The sequence below is a fragment of the Humulus lupulus genome, chromosome 3 (assembly GCF_963169125.1).
Source record: "Humulus lupulus chromosome 3, drHumLupu1.1, whole genome shotgun sequence".
Classification (NCBI taxonomy): domain Eukaryota; kingdom Viridiplantae; phylum Streptophyta; class Magnoliopsida; order Rosales; family Cannabaceae; genus Humulus; species Humulus lupulus.
Window position 1 is genome coordinate 3,575,046 of NC_084795.1, and position 16,635 is coordinate 3,591,680.

The following is a 16,635-nucleotide window of genomic DNA, read 5'->3' on the forward strand; positions in this document are numbered from 1 at the left end:
AATAGCACTCCCCGCCCCGACGGGACCCCGTTTAAATTTTTATAATATTTTATATGTATTTAATATTTTTCTTTATGTGTTTTTGTAGTATAGTGGTAATTTTTTTAATATTTTAAATTTTATTTAAGATAACATTTAATGTTTTAAATAATAAATATTGTGCAATATTTTAATTTACATATAATTTACGATTTTTATTTTAAAATTTATTTTTTAAATAAATGGGTTCTCTACAGGATTCCCCACTTCGTCCCCGAGGAAGAATAAACAAAAATTGGGCAGGAACAGGAATTATAAATATAAATAAGAACAAAAACAGAAGACACTCCCCGCAAATTCTCCGCCTCACAATTAATTGTGCCCTGTTAATATAAAAGATGAGTTTATATTTGGTCTAATATTGGTAATTGTGCACTTAATTAATTTCATACTCTGCAAATGAATATAACTTGATTTGATAGCAGTTTGTGGCCCTTGCAAACTTATTATTTTAATTATTCCTTTCATTCTTTTCCAATTTCCAACCACTATTTTATTCTTTCACTATTGAGTGGTATGACCAAATAAATTCCAACTTTTATTTATTTATTTACTTAATCATAGTTCCTTTTACATTTGGAAAATAGATATGACATAAATAAATTCTATAGCCAAATAAGCTGAAAAAGAGAAATGCACAAAATGACATAATAAACTCACAAACAAATCCAAAAGGGTTACATAATAAAACTAGAAAAGAGCAAGCAAGTAAAGAGAGTAGAGTAGAGTAGAGTAGAGTAGTAGTACTAATTATGATTAAAAATTCAAAGTAGATCAAAGCTCAGAGCTCAGCTTGTTGATCATCATAACTATCATCCTTGGAAAAGGTGTGTTGGACTGTGTCCTTGGCCTTTGTGACAGTTTCCCCAGCTATTTTGGCAGCTGTTTTTGCAGACCCTTCCACTGTCTCCACACCCTGGTCAAAGCTCTTTCCTACAGCTCCTTTCTCTCCACCACCAATTTCTTCACCACCCCTGAAACTACAAATACATCAAATTTCACTCTTGAAAAACCCGTCGGACTCGCAATCTGAAAATCTAATTTTTTATAAAGCCCGTCAATTCCGGATGAATTCAACCCACGTCAATTTCGGGTGAAATCAACTCGAGTCAGGTTTGAGTTTTAAAATTGAGAACACACGGGTTCAGATGCCGAACATAATTAAAAAAAATATTCGAAAAAATTAATGTTTTTTTTTAAATTACTAAGATTCAATTTGTAAAAAAAATCAATATTACCAAACTAACAAAGTTAAAAAAAAAAACAATGTTAAAAAAACATGTGAAAAATAAAAAAATATCAAAATATGATATCTTAAATTATTTTTTACCAAAACTCATTTTTGGACAAATCCTACCTGAAACCCGACCATGCCAAACCCGAAATCATCCTAAAATCTGAAAATTTCATACTGAATTCTCCACCACTTTTCTTCACCCGAAATCCGCAAAATCCAAATCCGATGCACTAAAAATAAAAAAAATACGACCGTGTACACCCTACTCTATACAACTTTTAATTATATACTCCAAAGCTAGCCCAACATTCTTCACACAAATCTAAAACATGGGTTGTTAGTTGTTTCCACTAAAAGCTAAAAAGATCTAGTGCCCTCAGACAAGATCCTAAACAAATTTTCTTTTCCCACCATTATCACTTTCTCTCCGAACGAAACAAACAATCAAAAAGTAATAGCATTGTACTGAGAAGAAGAGAAGAACTTACTCAAGATTAGGAGGAAACAAGTGTGTTTGAGCAGTTTTGAGAAGAGTTTTAAGCTTGTCCAACTTTGATGTGGCTGTGACTCCCTCTGTCGAAGATTCTGTAGTGGGTTTCGTTTCATACTCATCACTACTACAACTCCCACTACCACTGCAACCACTCTCTTTCTCTCCAATTATGGAGCTTGCAAAGAACACCAACACCACACACACTATCAGAAAACAACACCCTCTAACTCTCTCCATCTTTTTCTTTCGACTCTTCTCTTCTCTTCTTCAATGAATGAACTCTCTTTATTATGAAAAAATATAATAAAGAGAAGGTGTTAGATGGTTGGTTGGTATACGTGTCTTTATTGGAGACGTGTCCTTTGCTAGGTTACTCGTAGAAGACTTTTAGGCTTATTTTCATATGTGGTGACACGATGGTATTTGTGAAAATATCCAATCTAAGCCGATATTTCTGAGAACCCAATATTATTTGTGACACAATTCTAGATGGTGTTTGTGTCGACATAAATCTCTTTTGTCTCTTATGAAAATCCAAGTACACTAACACTACCACTTTAGGTAATGATGAAAAGTCTAGTAGGAATAACTTCTTTCCTTTATTTATATTGTCTCAGAGCACTCTCAATAAAATATCTATTTATTTATAATATAAAGAAAAAATTGTTAAATAGTATTTTATAGGTGATGTAAAATTATATATTTTTTTATCTAAATAAATATTATTTCTTTATATGTGGTGAAGCACTATTTATCTAGCTATAAATATTTTATTATTTTTTTTATAAACTTTTGTATATATATGAGTGGGATACTATTATATTTAATTATTTTATTTCTTAAAATAAATAAAATATTTTAAAAAATATAATATTTAAATGATGTAGAGAAAAAATAGAAAAGCTGATGTATGGTATAATGTAAAAATTTAAGGTAAATTATAAAAAAATTATGTTTTGGTGGTGTATTAATACACTTTCTCTATAATATTTAGCTAAAGCTCACAAAAACATCTTTCATCAGCTTCTTTATACATATATTTATATTAACTATGCACAAACTCCAATTAATTCATATCTACATTTGCATAACATTTATATATCTTTTATATAATATTTTAATATTATTATTTTTCTTTATAAGTTTTCTCTCTCCCATTTAGTATATATTTATTATTTCCTTTTCAATTATTTTATTTTACTTTAATTAATAAAATATGCTTAAAGATATAATATTTAAATGATGTAGAGAAATATATAAAGAAACTGATATATGTTATAATGTAAAACTTAGAAGTAAAATAGAAAAAAAGTGTGCTTTTAGAAAGTATTTTAAAGAATGAAGTAGATCATCCATTGCGGCCTTTGTAGTTTTCACATTTACACAAACTTCATTCTTGGAATCATTTGCATTTTAAAATTAATATTATCTAACAAGCCTTTTTTAAAATTAAATTTTCATTATCATCTTTGCCATCATAACAATCAATAATAATAAAAGGGGTTGGAGAGAGAAGTGCCAAAAACCAAATAAAAATGAAAAAAGTCTTATTGATCAAGTGTTAGGCAATCAAATCAGCATGAGTCATGACAAAGCTATAATAATAATGTACCATAAGTTATCAAGTGTGGTAATGTTTGTGAACACAATGACTTGTTGATACATAAGCATTATGCAGAATGTTCCAAAATTTTCCACTGTTGGGTTATACTATTATAAGAATAAAAATGAAAAATACTCAAATAAAAAAAAATAGATATAAATTTACATCTCTTTTGGGTGTTAGTTGAATAGTTGGGGACTCATTCATCATCCATGCCTCCTCCTCCATCATCCATGTCCATGTCCCCATCTCCATAATCATTGTCTTCAGCTTGTGCATGATCAGCTTCCCCTGGATTGTATGCAGCAGCTGCATTGTTCTCCTCTTCAGCATTATGTGTTGCCTTCCCTGATGCTGCTGGGGCCTCTTCTTTCACTGCCATGGATTTTATATTCTCTTCGCTGAAAAATGAAGCATACGGCTTCGATACCTGCGCCAGGGACGAGTTAGCTTTCTGGATTTCAGGATTGTCAAATCGCCAGAAAAAATAGCAATGATTCATGTTATATGACAGAAACTTTAAAAGAGATTAATTTAATATATATCAATCAACATTATTATCTTATCTTTATGGGGGTGTTTGGTATGGGAGTTCGGTTTGGTGGAAATGAGAATGTTAAATCTAACCCATATTTGGTAAATTTATTTTTAATGGCTTGGGGGTTTGTGTTTCCAAGTGGGTACTATTTTTTAGCTTGAGGGTAATCTTAACCCCTTTAAACACTTGAGTTTCACATTCCCTTAATCTAAACTCCTCTAACTCTACTCTCCCAAACTCAAACCTCGTACCAAACACCCCCTATATATCTAGAATAGATATCAATTCCATATATATATAATTGACATAGTAGTATGTCTCAATTCTATTTATTTGCTTCATCTATTTGATTTGTCTTTATTCCAATCAATCTGAAATGATCGCAAGACAGCTCTTACTCCTACGATTCTAATTCCTAGATTTCTTTTTCATTTTTAATTCGAATTAATATAGAATTCCGATATCCATCGAAAGAAAGAATCAAATTAGCAGGTGGTACAGAATGCAATGCAGCATTACTCTTCTGTTTCATTGAACTAGAATGAAGTGTGTAAAGCGGAAAAGAAGAACATTTTGCATGAAAATTATCTTCTAAGGGGCAAACTTTTTGACACTAGTGTAGTTAGTTAAATGGTAACTACTCAAGCTCAATAAATGGTCAGTTTGTCATAAAAAAAAAAAGAGTAGCTAATGCTTTGTCAAAATATGAAAAATGAACACCCGGTAAAGACAATATTTACCTTGAACATGCAGTCCCTCTTTTCTGCACTTTGCACTAGGTTATTCCAATGCTCATCGCCCCTTTTTAGTGTCGATGCAGATCCAACAACCTGATCAAACACTAGACTTCAGTCTTGAGTAGGAGGATAAGTGATATATAATGCTAGTTGATGATCCTGCGTTAAAATAATGGCATACCAAGACAGAAGACTTTGCTCTAGTTATGCCGACATTCATTCTCCGAAAATCAGCCACAAATCCAATGCCGTTTTTCTCACTTGCCCTAACACAAGAAAATATGGCAACATCCTTCTCACGACCCTGAAACAGAAACAAATTTTTTTCCCATTTATTATAAAATATCCAAATTGACCCAGATTGTCGATGTAAACATAAATGCTATTTATTATGAATGAATATAGATAGATAAGTTGTTAGCTATGACATAATGAGAGAACTACGTAACATGATGAAAGCTTGGCTGTGTTTTAACTTCAAAACAAAAATTCAACAATAATTTAAGCCTAGTAAACCAGACAAACCACCAGTCAAATTAGTTGACCCGTATGACAATAATCTTGCAAAGGTTCCATATCTTAAAAAGAATATAATCTAGCTTGGGGAAAAAAATGACACTCTACCTGGCAACCATCAACAGTAGTGATATCCACTACTTTCTCTGAATCAACTCCGAAAGTCGTCTTAAAACGTTCTTTCAAGAGATTTACTTGTGCACTGTATGGGGATATAATTGCAAATTGCTGACTTGATTTGAGCTCTGGGTATGCACTAACTAATTTCTGAAACAAGAGGAAAACAAATTCAACCTCATCATTATTTATCCATGACCCACTTCCTGGGGGTTTAGATTCTTTCCCTTCGTGCAAGTTAAAGAAGCAAAATGGTCCAAAACATCGATAGTCATGCCACAAACGCCTTGTCTGATCTTTAACGTTAGGACCATCTTCCAATGACTCTGCATAAAACTCCCCTGAAGGAAAGCTCCTTATCTGTTTCAAGGAAAAGACTTGCATATGTTAGAAAACTACTACTTGAATAAGCAATTTTTCAAAACTGAATGAAGAGGCTAATACATTTTCTCTATGGAAGATTAGAGTAGCGATGATGTGTGAACCTATAATTAGGTATACACACATATAAACCTATATAATTAAAAAGATAAATGATATGGGAACCTGTGCTACTAAGCACCACAAGGTCTACAACTAATACATGTAGGACTTGCACTCATTGTTGCAGTTCTTGGGAGAATCACAACAATACAATTTTTATAATCATTAATGAGATAAACGTGTTCCATTTGTTTTTCTAAAAATGACATCTAAACCTATTTAGAAATTCAGCGGTATGTAGATCAGTGAAATATTGGTCTCCAGATCTATCAAAAATTCATATTTGTTTTAACTAAATATTTCTAACCTCTGGATGCATTCGGTACTGGGTTTTGAGCATGGTCACTGGATAGCCAGCCTTCTGAAATCTCTCGAACATACTCATACCATATCTTCAATGAGATAATCAAGAAAGAGGAGAATAAATAGTTATGCTTCAGCATTTTTCAAACAAATAATAAAGATACACCATAATAAATGAGCTTTACCCAAAATCTCCGGCAATTGGAGAAATTACAGTAGCCGGCAGTTGAACTGGATCACCAACCTACACGTAATGAAGGGGGAAAACAAAATATAAATGGCAAGATAAGAGATAAAAGCTCCATAGTGCAGAAGCACGTGAAAGAAACTTAAAGAATCAAGAAAACAAATATTATTTTAAAACTGGGCTCCGAGAGGAACTCAAACCTCAGACCTTGTAGGAGCAAGCCACAGGCCTGACCGATTGAGCTACCCATCTTGGTTATGAAACCAACATGCAAGCAAAAGTTCCAATAAAACAGTAACACCAGAAATTTACCAGAAATACTTGTTTGCATCCATTGGCCAGTGGAACAAGAATAGCTGGTTCTACCTGGCAAAATATATTAAACAAAGCAGAAAGATGGTGAGTGGTTACTCTGATAAAGATTTAACATGAAACAAAACAAGTACATATTGAATTAAAAAATTATCTATATGCGTGATAACATCAACACTGGCCATTTCTCCGACCATCAAAGTAAACATATTTAATTCAAAATCGCTAAACACCCATGGAAAAATTTCAGATTAAGATCCCCTATTGATTAGTGATTGACTCAATGATTTAATCCATCACTATCTTGGAGACTATTAAACTAGAAAAGAATACAAGACTTACAGCTTGGGCAGCTTCATCTATTATAACAACATCAAAACCACGATTCCATTTACTGAAAAGAGCTGAACCACTGAAACTTAGCGTGGAGAAAACCTGTGAATGAACATGGTTAGAGAGAAAACCTTAACAATTGAATGTCATTTGCACAATGAAAAGTTGCATACAATTACAGCCTCCTCCAAGATTGCAGCACGAACACTATCCCTATCCCTTCCTGCAGCTCCAAATCTCTCTTTATCAGCCTCCATGCTTTCATTCTTTTGCTTTAACTACAAAACAAATTTATCTCTATTTTTCAGTAGAGCTTACTAATATTGACATTTTCTGAAAGCAAAAGTAGAAGCATATACAACTGGAAATATCAGAAAGATGGTAGTTCATCTAGGTTGATTACATAGAGGAGGGTGGGGGAGACAATGACAAGAAGTGATTTCTTAGATGTAGTGGTAAGTAAGTATAGTAAGACTTTTAATAATGGCAGAGAAGCTCCCCAATTTGTCAGCAATTAAATTTCAATGACAAAATTCTAGTTAAGAAGACCCTACAATTATCACTTTTCTCCATTTGGTAATTTCTTTTCTTACAGGATGGCAAAATGAAGACCTTATTTGTATAACCGTATTTCTCAACTTCCAGCAGTAGGCGCTTCCATAAAATTGCATGGTAGAAGAAATAGAAGGTAACTTAAAGCACAAGCAGACTACCTATGGAAGTTAGATGTTTACAATTGAGAAAACAATCATATGTCTGACATCTTGCAGTGTCCTGCCACGCAGTTTATGAACAAACCTTCCCAAAATTCAACAGTCTAATCCAACTAATAAATAACTCAACCACTCATCGACTGTTCCCTTTTAAAGACACCACATTGAACAATAATAATAATAATATAAAAGTGGAGCTTGGGCTCAGTAACCATTGATTTGTGTAGACATACCAGATAATCCATGGAAACCGCACGGACGGAATGATGTGCCTTAAGACCAATCCGAACAATTTTAGGGTTATAGGAGCGATCATTTTCATCACGAACGCCTGAGAATTTACAAATGATATTACATTATAACAGATGTTACTTAAAGTCATTTTCATCACAAACACTAGCAATTAATTACAGGTGAATGATGCACAATGAAAACTATCTGTACACAAACATTCAATTTCATGCATCGTATCATCCTAAACAAATCTTGTTAGATGCTAAATGTTGTCATACACACTGAAGGGGAAGCTGAGGCTCCAAGTTCTTCAAAGTGAAAACATCAAAATGTGAAAGAATGTACTTCAAAAGGCATTAAGAATAATTTATTACCATATTATGCATATTTTCTCTTTTTTGTTAACAAGATAATAGAAAATCAAAGTATAAAAAGAACAATAAAATTGCATTTAGCAAAGAACCAAGGAACTGAATCACGCAAATAAGAGGTAAGGGGGAGCTACCATTGTTTAAAACTCGCAATACAATCTCATCTAGTGCAGAGTTTGAAGGGGCACATACAAGGACGCGTACACGATATTTACGGCTGGAATTGACTTGTTCTGGTTTCTGCAGATATTAATGAAGTTGAAAGATAAGATTTCTTTTAAATCACAAAAATACAAAGCAAAGCCTGAGTCAGAGCTTACCAATTCATTTCCTGAGGTTGGGAAAAAACCATCATCACCATCAATAGGCACTATGTCATCTCTTGGATTACTACCTCCAAGCCATGGAGCTGCTCGTCCCCAATGATTGTTCCTACATTACATATGAAAAGCACTATAAAGCGAACACCACAAAAAAAAAAAAACATATACCAGACAAGGGACTGCACACTTCTGTGGCATTGAAAATTAAGTGCAAAAATGCCCCAAATAAAACAATAATATTTTTGAATTATGGGACATTGTTAAATTAGATGAATTTAGTAATTAACTAGCATGGTTGTAACAGAACTACAATAAAGATGTAACTAAAAACCCATTGAAGATATTAAGTATTAACAATAAGAAAACACTTACGTTTCATGAACAGATAATTTTGGTCCACGCTTTATGGCCAGCAACCCACGCCTGCACGAAAAGGATACTAGATAACTATTAGAACATCAAGATAAAAACGCCAGATATGTAATATACTGCTTTTCATAATCACTAAAATCAAAACAACTCCCACACTGGACAAAAATTAGTGCAGCGACAAACAATTTTTTTTACCTGGAATGCAGTCTTGCTGGAGTTGCATGCAATATTGCACTTAGAATCCCAAGGATGGTTTGTGTCTTTCCTGTTCCTGGAGGACCCTAAATGAAAGCACTAGTTCACAATCCACATAATGCACATGAAAAAACAGTGTTGAATTACCAAAAGTAAGTTAGGACACATTCTAATTTTTCAAACATGAAGCACGGATATCAAGATAAAGAATCAATTTTTCACCTACTTTCACAGGTTCCTTGCAAAACTATTTCAATTTTGGCAAGATTTCATCGTCCAGAAATATCATTGACACGAATTTCAACCATTATGTAAGTTGGTGTTGAAAATGAAGAAAGCAGCAATTTCGTTTACGAGTCAACAAGAAATTTTGAGAAGACACAAACCTGTATCAGAACAAAAGGCTTGCGCGACAGACCTGCCTGCAGTATAAAATACATATATTTCTTGTTAAAACAAATTTTGGAAACTCTTTTACAATAAATATAATAACCTAGATTTTGCCTAGAGATACATAATAGAGAGTTGCCTATAAAATGAAAATAGGAGACACGTCTTCCTAACACATCTCCACAAGACCACAGCTTACATAGTGAATCCATGTAAAGGTAGTCAACAATTAATTCACAAGTACAGCTCACTCACAAAAATAAGTAGTACTATTAGTAGCCATATTTGACATTATAAATAGCTACTAACCTGTATAGCATCCCATTGAGAATTATTAAGAGTGTCTTTTATATATTCCTCCAGAGGTCTAGATATTTTCCAGGCATGATCTTCCAAATCAATTTTCTTTTCAGTTGCTGTTATTATCAAATCCTTAAAAGGGAGAGAGCCAATTGATTGCAGAGCTACATACTCACGAGTAATAGTTGATAAACTGCATATCTGCATAAACAGTAAAACAATAATTGTAAAGTATAGCAGAGACAGAAGGTGTGCTTTATAATTCTAAGCGTGGCTTAGTTCAGCTTCCATTTAAGTGCAATGATATAAGAGAATTTGTAACACTAACAAAGCAAAAAGCTGAACTTTTTCTTGTTACTATTTATCTAGCTTCAAATTACCTTCATACTGTAAAAGAGTCGGTCTGCTTCATTGTTAGATGTAATCAAGGACCGCACACTTGAAAGCCTTGACGAATTCTCAATGACATCTTTTTTCCCAGGTGTGAATTCTCCAGCCAGAAACATTCTAAGTATGATACGGTTGTTTTGGCAACTTTCCACAAAAGCAAATACATATGCTGTTGGAAGTCTTGCACCCTCTTGAAACTGCAGTATACAGCGCCTAAAATAAGTACCCAAAGCAACTTCAAACAGATATATCTACCTATTTGGTTATTTGAAACCCAGCAGAACCATGGGGACAAAGTGCAAATATGTTGCCTATTACACCCATTGATCCGGTCGAAAATCATGATTTCATGGGTAACATAACATACTTAAGCTGATCTTGAAAACAAAATTGCAGAGCCTAAAGTCAAAACTTTTTTGCCCTTACTAAAATGTTGTTTAAGAATAGAACATAGCAGTCTTATAAAAAAAAGGTTCTTTAAAAAATGAAGCATAACTTGTATAAAAAGAAGATGGATTTGAAATAGGCAAACCTGATATGAGAATAGTGATTACTAATAAACTAAATTTAAAAAAAAAACACTAACATCTGGATGAGTTGCTGTCTAACTGAGAATACTAATTCCTTAATATCTAACAAATGCAAAAAAGAGACACTGAATTCAGATGATGCAAACTATCACCTTGACTTTAGAAAGAAGCAATAGATCATTCTGCGAAATAAATTCTTCATTAGCATAATTAACAACTGCTAAGTGAAACCCATCAACCTCATTGCAATCCACGACCACTCTGCTCTCCCATTCTGTCACTGCAATGCCGAACAAAGATAAAGATATCTGATTTCAGTGACACATTTCAACCAAATTGAACATGTAATAAAGAAAAGCCCAACCCATGATTATATGACGAAATTGAGGAAAGATGGAAAGTGATGAAAAGGAAGGAAAAGGTACCTTCATCGTCGTCTTTCTTCTGACAAATCTGAGCTTTAACTTCTTCGAAAAGAAGAGGCTCAAAAGTAGAGATGTAATCATCAACGTCGTCGTACCTATCCTTGACTTTCTTCAGCCCCAAAGTACCTCCTTCCTTTAATTCTCGCTTCCTCTTCTGTTTCACCAAAATCAAAACTCGATTCAATATCATACAACATGTGTATGTATACCAAAAACGATGAAAATGAGAGAGAATGAGAGAGAGAGAGATTACGTTAGATTCTTTGATGAGACGAAAATAGTCCCAGCTGAGAACAACCTTGTAGAAACGGGCAATGGAAGCTTCTTCTTGAGGCTTGTCCACGCCCACGGCCATGGAAGGAGCAGAGGAGAGGAGGCACAGTACAGTTCGACTGAGCTGGGAAACCACGCAACGCAGGGGGTTTTACTCTTTTAAACCCAATAACAAATAAATCAATAATTACTCAATTTGTCCCCATATTTCTATATATTATGATTTAGTCCCTCCTTTTTAAAAAATTTCTTCAAAAAAACCCATAAATTGCAAAAGGAAAATTTCATTTTTTTTCACATTTACAAAACAAAAAAAAAAGTGAATGTATCACAATAAATAAACTATTTTCATTCAAAGCATATGCAAATGAAAAAACTTAGCATTGTTTTAACATGTGGATTGGGTAATTACTCGCTCCTAATGAGGCAATTATGGAATAAACTAAACTCTATTTTATATTTATTTTTTAATATAAATATATAATATAATAATTTTAATTTATTTACTAACTTGTCTTTGCCCCTATCCTACCTTTTTTTTTTAAATTATGATCAAGTTAATTTTAACAAAAATATACTAAATCGAAGCTTAAATAAGCAAGAATATCAATTTGATTAAACATACATACAATATTTAAATCTCACAATATTTTTTATTTAACAACCAAAAATAAAATAAAAGGTATGACAAATATTGTAAACCAAATAGTATGCCAATAAAATGGTAGTAAAATATTTATAATTCTAAGTATAATAATACAAATGACAAGTTAATTGATTAAATAAGATTATAACTCAATAATTAAAAATACAAGTAAATATAGAAATATGTAGATAAAGAGAATAATAGAAAATACAACTCTAGATAATAGATACAAATTGACTTTGCTTGATTATTTAGAGCGAGCAAAGTCAATTTTCTACAGATTTCAGAGTTTCGGACCTGAAAAATCGAGTCTTCAAAATCAAGATTTTTATAAAAAAAATTGACGTGGTTCGGTGGTGGTTCGATGTAATTTTTGTAAGAGACATCATTTTTCATTCAAGTATCCGTTTTTAGTGATTTTTTTTTTTTTTTGTATTTTGTGAAATCTACACATTTTAGATGTTCACATGCACATTTTCAAAGTTTAAATTTGAAAACATACTAAAACATATCTTGAAGACACGAGGCATTTCAAGATATGTTTTGCATTTTGTATTTTTTTTAAATTTACATTTCTCAAATGTATATAAACACATCTCAAACACGTAGATCTTAAAAAAAATAAAATTACCTCTAAGAGATACCCGACTAAAAAATTACTTATATTGTAAGAATTGCATCGAACAACATCAATTTTTTTCATAAAAACCTTGATTTTGAAGGTCTCATCGAATTGGCATCGAGGACTATCGAATAATCAAATTGGCATCGAGTACTATCGAATCACGTGTAATTTTTAGTAGATTTCAAAAAATCGAGTCCAAATGTGTTATGGTTTGATTGGTAAGAGATTTAAAAATGATTTTATCATTTTCAAAACTTAAAAAATGAAAACTCCCATGAAAACTTAATTGGCACACTTGTTTTAGAAAATAAAAAAAATTATTTTTGAAAACTGAGTTAAAATCCTTCAGCAAAAGAGAAAATAATAATTTTAATTTGTTGTTTTCTTTGTATTTCATTAATTTCAAATTTAAAAAACTCTAAACCATTCAAGATCTCAAAAATTTATAATTTATTTTTAAATTCAATATTTTCAAATCATTTGATTTGAAAATAATTTTCTAAAACTATATTTTTGAATTAACTACCAATAAAACACATGTCAAATTTCTATCTCAAATTTGTATATGTATTTATTTCTATCTCAAATTTCACCAAAATGAGTAATTACCCTTAAATAAATTTGATTAATTACACATGTATGTATGAAAAATAAAAGGAGAGTTTGTTAAAGATTTGCTATTGTTTCTGGAGTTCGGCGCTAATCTCATCCACAGTCGAAGCAAACGAAGCTCACCCAACCCACAACCATGGCTACGGCTACTGCTGCTTCTTCCGCGGCTCTCATGGCTTCCTCCCAACCTCTCTACCTCCCAATCACCAAAACCCATTCCAACAGACTCTCGCTTCGCTCTCGCACCATCACCTTCACCAACTTCGCTCTCACCCGCCCCCAAATCTCGCTCTCCTTCTCTCTCCCTCGAAACCCCAAACCCCTCCTCATCCGCGCCACCAAACGCACAACCCTAGCTCCAATCGCCGCACCTCTCACCACTCCTCCTCCTACGTTCCAAGCCCCGACCGAGTCTCCTCTCGCCGGGTCCACTCGGACGCTCACCACGCTCTGCGCCCTAGTTTTCGCCGTCGCTCGTAAGTTCTCCTTCTCGATTCTCAACCTCAATTCTTCTCTCTCGCATAGCCTCGCGCCCGCCGCTGGCTCGCTGTTTTTCGCGGCTCTCCGGGACCGCCCCAGCGGGTACCTGAACACGCCGCTTACTGTCGTGGCCGCCGGGCTGTCCAAGTGGCTCGACATCTACAGTGGGGTTTTGATGGTTAGGGTTCTGCTCAGTTGGTTCCCCAACATTCCTTGGGACCGGCAGCCGCTTTCGGCCATTAGAGACCTCTGTGATCCTTACTTGAACCTCTTCCGCAACATTATCCCGCCGGTTTTCGATACATTGGATGTCAGTCCGCTCTTGGCGTTCGCCGTGCTCGGCACGCTCGGCTCGATTCTCAGTAGCAGCACCGGAATCTAGGGAGTCGGAGGGAAAAAGATTGGCTCTTGACTCGGCTCGGTAGTAAGGTGTTTTTCATTGAATATTTTGTATTAGTTTCAAGTTCAGTTCGCTCATATATAAATATATAAAATTTTGACTGTTTTAGCTTGAACAAAGAGGTTTTTATAATCTTTAGTGGTCGAATAGCTATACATAATTTATATGCCACCAAATTTGCTCTCTTTGCTTAGTTGTTTCACAAATGGAATCACTTTTCCTATGAGATGATGTTAATGTAGATCATTGCTTCTATTTAGTTATAGAATAAAAGCATTTGTTCGAAGTTTGAGTTGTTATAATGGTGAAAACTCAAAAATCTCTTTATGCTTGCTTACACAAAATCAAATTATTGTTCTTACAAGAAAGAAAATTTCAAGTAATATGTGCCATTGTTTGGTTAGTTGTTTCACAAATGGAATTACTTTTCCTTGAGATGATATTAATGTAGATCATTGTTTCTATTTAGTTAGTAGAATAAAAGCATTTGTTTTCCGAGCTGGATCCCCATGAATTTGAAGATGAAGTTTGAGTTTTTATAATGATGAAAACTCTAGAGTCTGTTTATGCTTGCTCACAACTGTTAAATTGATTTGGACAATGTGCTTGGTGATTGGTGAGATGACTCCAATCAAAATATGGTTCTTATAAGAAAGTAAATTTCAAGTAATTGTGGTTCAGAGGAAACATATGCGCTTATTTTATTGTTAGTATACAGAAAAGTGGATTGTAAATTGAAATATGTGTCGTTCATGACCATGTTGGTAGGTGTGTTACTAAATTTCGCCTTTGAAATTTTCTCAACTGCATTTGATTTGAGTCTTCTGTGCTATTGGTGTGTATTTCAGTTAATTTTTCTTTCTGGCTATTCCTTAACTGCAGCATTTCTGTTCTATTTTTTAGTTCTACAGTCTTTTGAAACCTTATTTCGATAGTTTATTGAGAAAAGGTGAGCTATTCCATGTCCCTGAGAGGTTTTTGCTTCTCGGAGAATATGGAATTAGCAAGGGATTTGTCACGTCGCTATGAACTCAAACTTGATTTTGTTGGTTCGTTTGTGTTTTATTTTTATGATCAGAATTGAGTCTAGTTTACTTTTCAACTTGGAAGCCTGATAAGGATTCGATACAAATCTTCATTTCAAGATGGTTTTTTGAGTTAGGGATAGGAATAGCAACACTAAAGTCTGCAATTCTGGGCACATAGGCTTTTGATTAGGACATGAAGAAAGTGGGAGTAATAATCTGAGGTGTCTTTTCTGTCTTTGCTAAAATGATTTCTTGGATTTGGAGGGAAAATGAAAAATGAGAGGTTACACCAACTGATGTAAAATAAAAATCTGGTGGTCTTCTGCATCTTTGGTTCTTAATTAGGCAAAGGCTGGTTGTTCAAAGCTCAAAGATTCATTTTTTTGGTATTTGATGGGCAGCCAGCTACTTTTCTCTCAACCAAAAATCATTACTTGGTTACTTGCGATCAATGGACATGGGTCTGTCCACTGAAATTGCCTTGTGATCGCAACTGTGTTGCCTTCTTTTGGCGAGGATATTGGTCTCGTCTCGCTCGCTCGCTCGGGAGCATGGAGCATTGCTTCCTTCTCCTCGAGTGAGGCATTCATGTCAATTTTAATTTCACATTTTCTTTACAGGTTGATTGGAATTCTCAATTCAACAAAATCATTTATAAAAGGGTTTCTCGGCAAAATGACCTATTGTTTAAAGTTATTTTGCACTCTAGTCTAGTTTTAATAATTCTTTGTAAAATGACCTCTCATAATTTAGACAACTGGTCAAATTTTAGAGAGAAATTATTTTGTAAAAAATTATTAAAAGTAAGTCAGAGTGCAAAACTACTTAAAAAAATAGGCTATTTTCACTAATCTTTCTTTATAAAATGGAGTGATGGCAAAAATGTGGAATTGGCAGGGGCTTTGTCACATTGATTTTTTAGATTTTTATTTTGGATAGGAAAAAAAAATAATGTATTTTTTCAAAGTTGAGTCTAGTTTTCTTTTGAACTCATAATATACAAATCTTTTGAGAGGCTACACCAAACTGATGTAAAAATTAGTTCAGAGTAAAAATCTCCATTTGCTGTATAAAGTCCATTTCAGTTATGTAACTTAACTTGTATGCTTACTAGTCTTGTGTCCTTACTGTAACCAGTCATGCATTACTTGTAAAAATAACCAAATCCCATATTTATATACTTAGTCTTCATTTTCCTATTGTAAGACTAAGATTGGAGTTTTTCATACAATTTCTCATTTTTAAATATTGTTGTCGTTTTCAGGACAAGTGTCTTTTTTTAAAACATTGTCGTTTTAAAATAACTTTGTCGTTTTTCTTTGCAAATTCAGTTTTTCATAACAGTTGTCGTTTTCAGACAATTTGTCTTTTTAGAATATTGTCGTATCTTCATGACAATTGTCGTTTTTAAATAATATTGTAGAAGTTGT

General features: G+C 33.4%; 3 protein-coding genes across 4 annotated transcripts; 1 reads left to right on the forward strand and 2 right to left on the reverse strand.

The window, feature by feature from the left end:
- Positions 1-660: 660 nt before the first annotated feature.
- LOC133821792 (uncharacterized) lies at positions 661-2,046 on the reverse strand. 2 transcript variants are annotated; one of them, XM_062253938.1, is made up of 2 exons: positions 1,765-2,046; positions 661-1,019 (listed from the first exon to the last, which is right to left on the reverse strand). In XM_062253938.1, the coding sequence occupies exons 1-2, from the start codon at positions 2,004-2,006 to the stop codon at positions 821-823; spliced, it is 441 nt and encodes a 146-aa protein (XP_062109922.1). In that variant the 5' UTR covers positions 2,007-2,046; the 3' UTR covers positions 661-820. The 2 variants fall into 2 exon arrangements, with proteins under 2 accessions (XP_062109922.1, XP_062109923.1); XM_062253939.1 differs by having other exon boundaries at positions 661-1,013; positions 1,765-2,044.
- A 1,253-nt stretch (positions 2,047-3,299) lies between these two features.
- LOC133821793 (probable helicase MAGATAMA 3) lies at positions 3,300-11,555 on the reverse strand. The gene is made up of 20 exons (XM_062253940.1): positions 11,395-11,555; positions 11,142-11,295; positions 10,869-10,996; positions 10,177-10,383; positions 9,806-9,997; positions 9,493-9,528; positions 9,107-9,192; positions 8,912-8,962; positions 8,537-8,648; positions 8,351-8,456; positions 7,845-7,942; positions 7,072-7,176; positions 6,908-7,000; positions 6,566-6,619; positions 6,252-6,310; positions 6,071-6,155; positions 5,272-5,640; positions 4,829-4,951; positions 4,651-4,740; positions 3,300-3,802 (listed from the first exon to the last, which is right to left on the reverse strand). Exons 1-20 carry the CDS (start codon positions 11,494-11,496, stop codon positions 3,572-3,574), a joined length of 2,481 nt encoding a protein of 826 aa, XP_062109924.1. The 5' UTR covers positions 11,497-11,555; the 3' UTR covers positions 3,300-3,571.
- Positions 11,556-13,350: 1,795 nt separating this feature from the next.
- On the forward strand, positions 13,351-14,400 carry LOC133821794 (ylmG homolog protein 1-2, chloroplastic-like). The gene has a single exon (XM_062253942.1). It carries the CDS (start codon positions 13,434-13,436, stop codon positions 14,157-14,159), a length of 726 nt encoding a protein of 241 aa, XP_062109926.1. The 5' UTR covers positions 13,351-13,433; the 3' UTR covers positions 14,160-14,400.
- Positions 14,401-16,635: the final 2,235 nt, after the last annotated feature.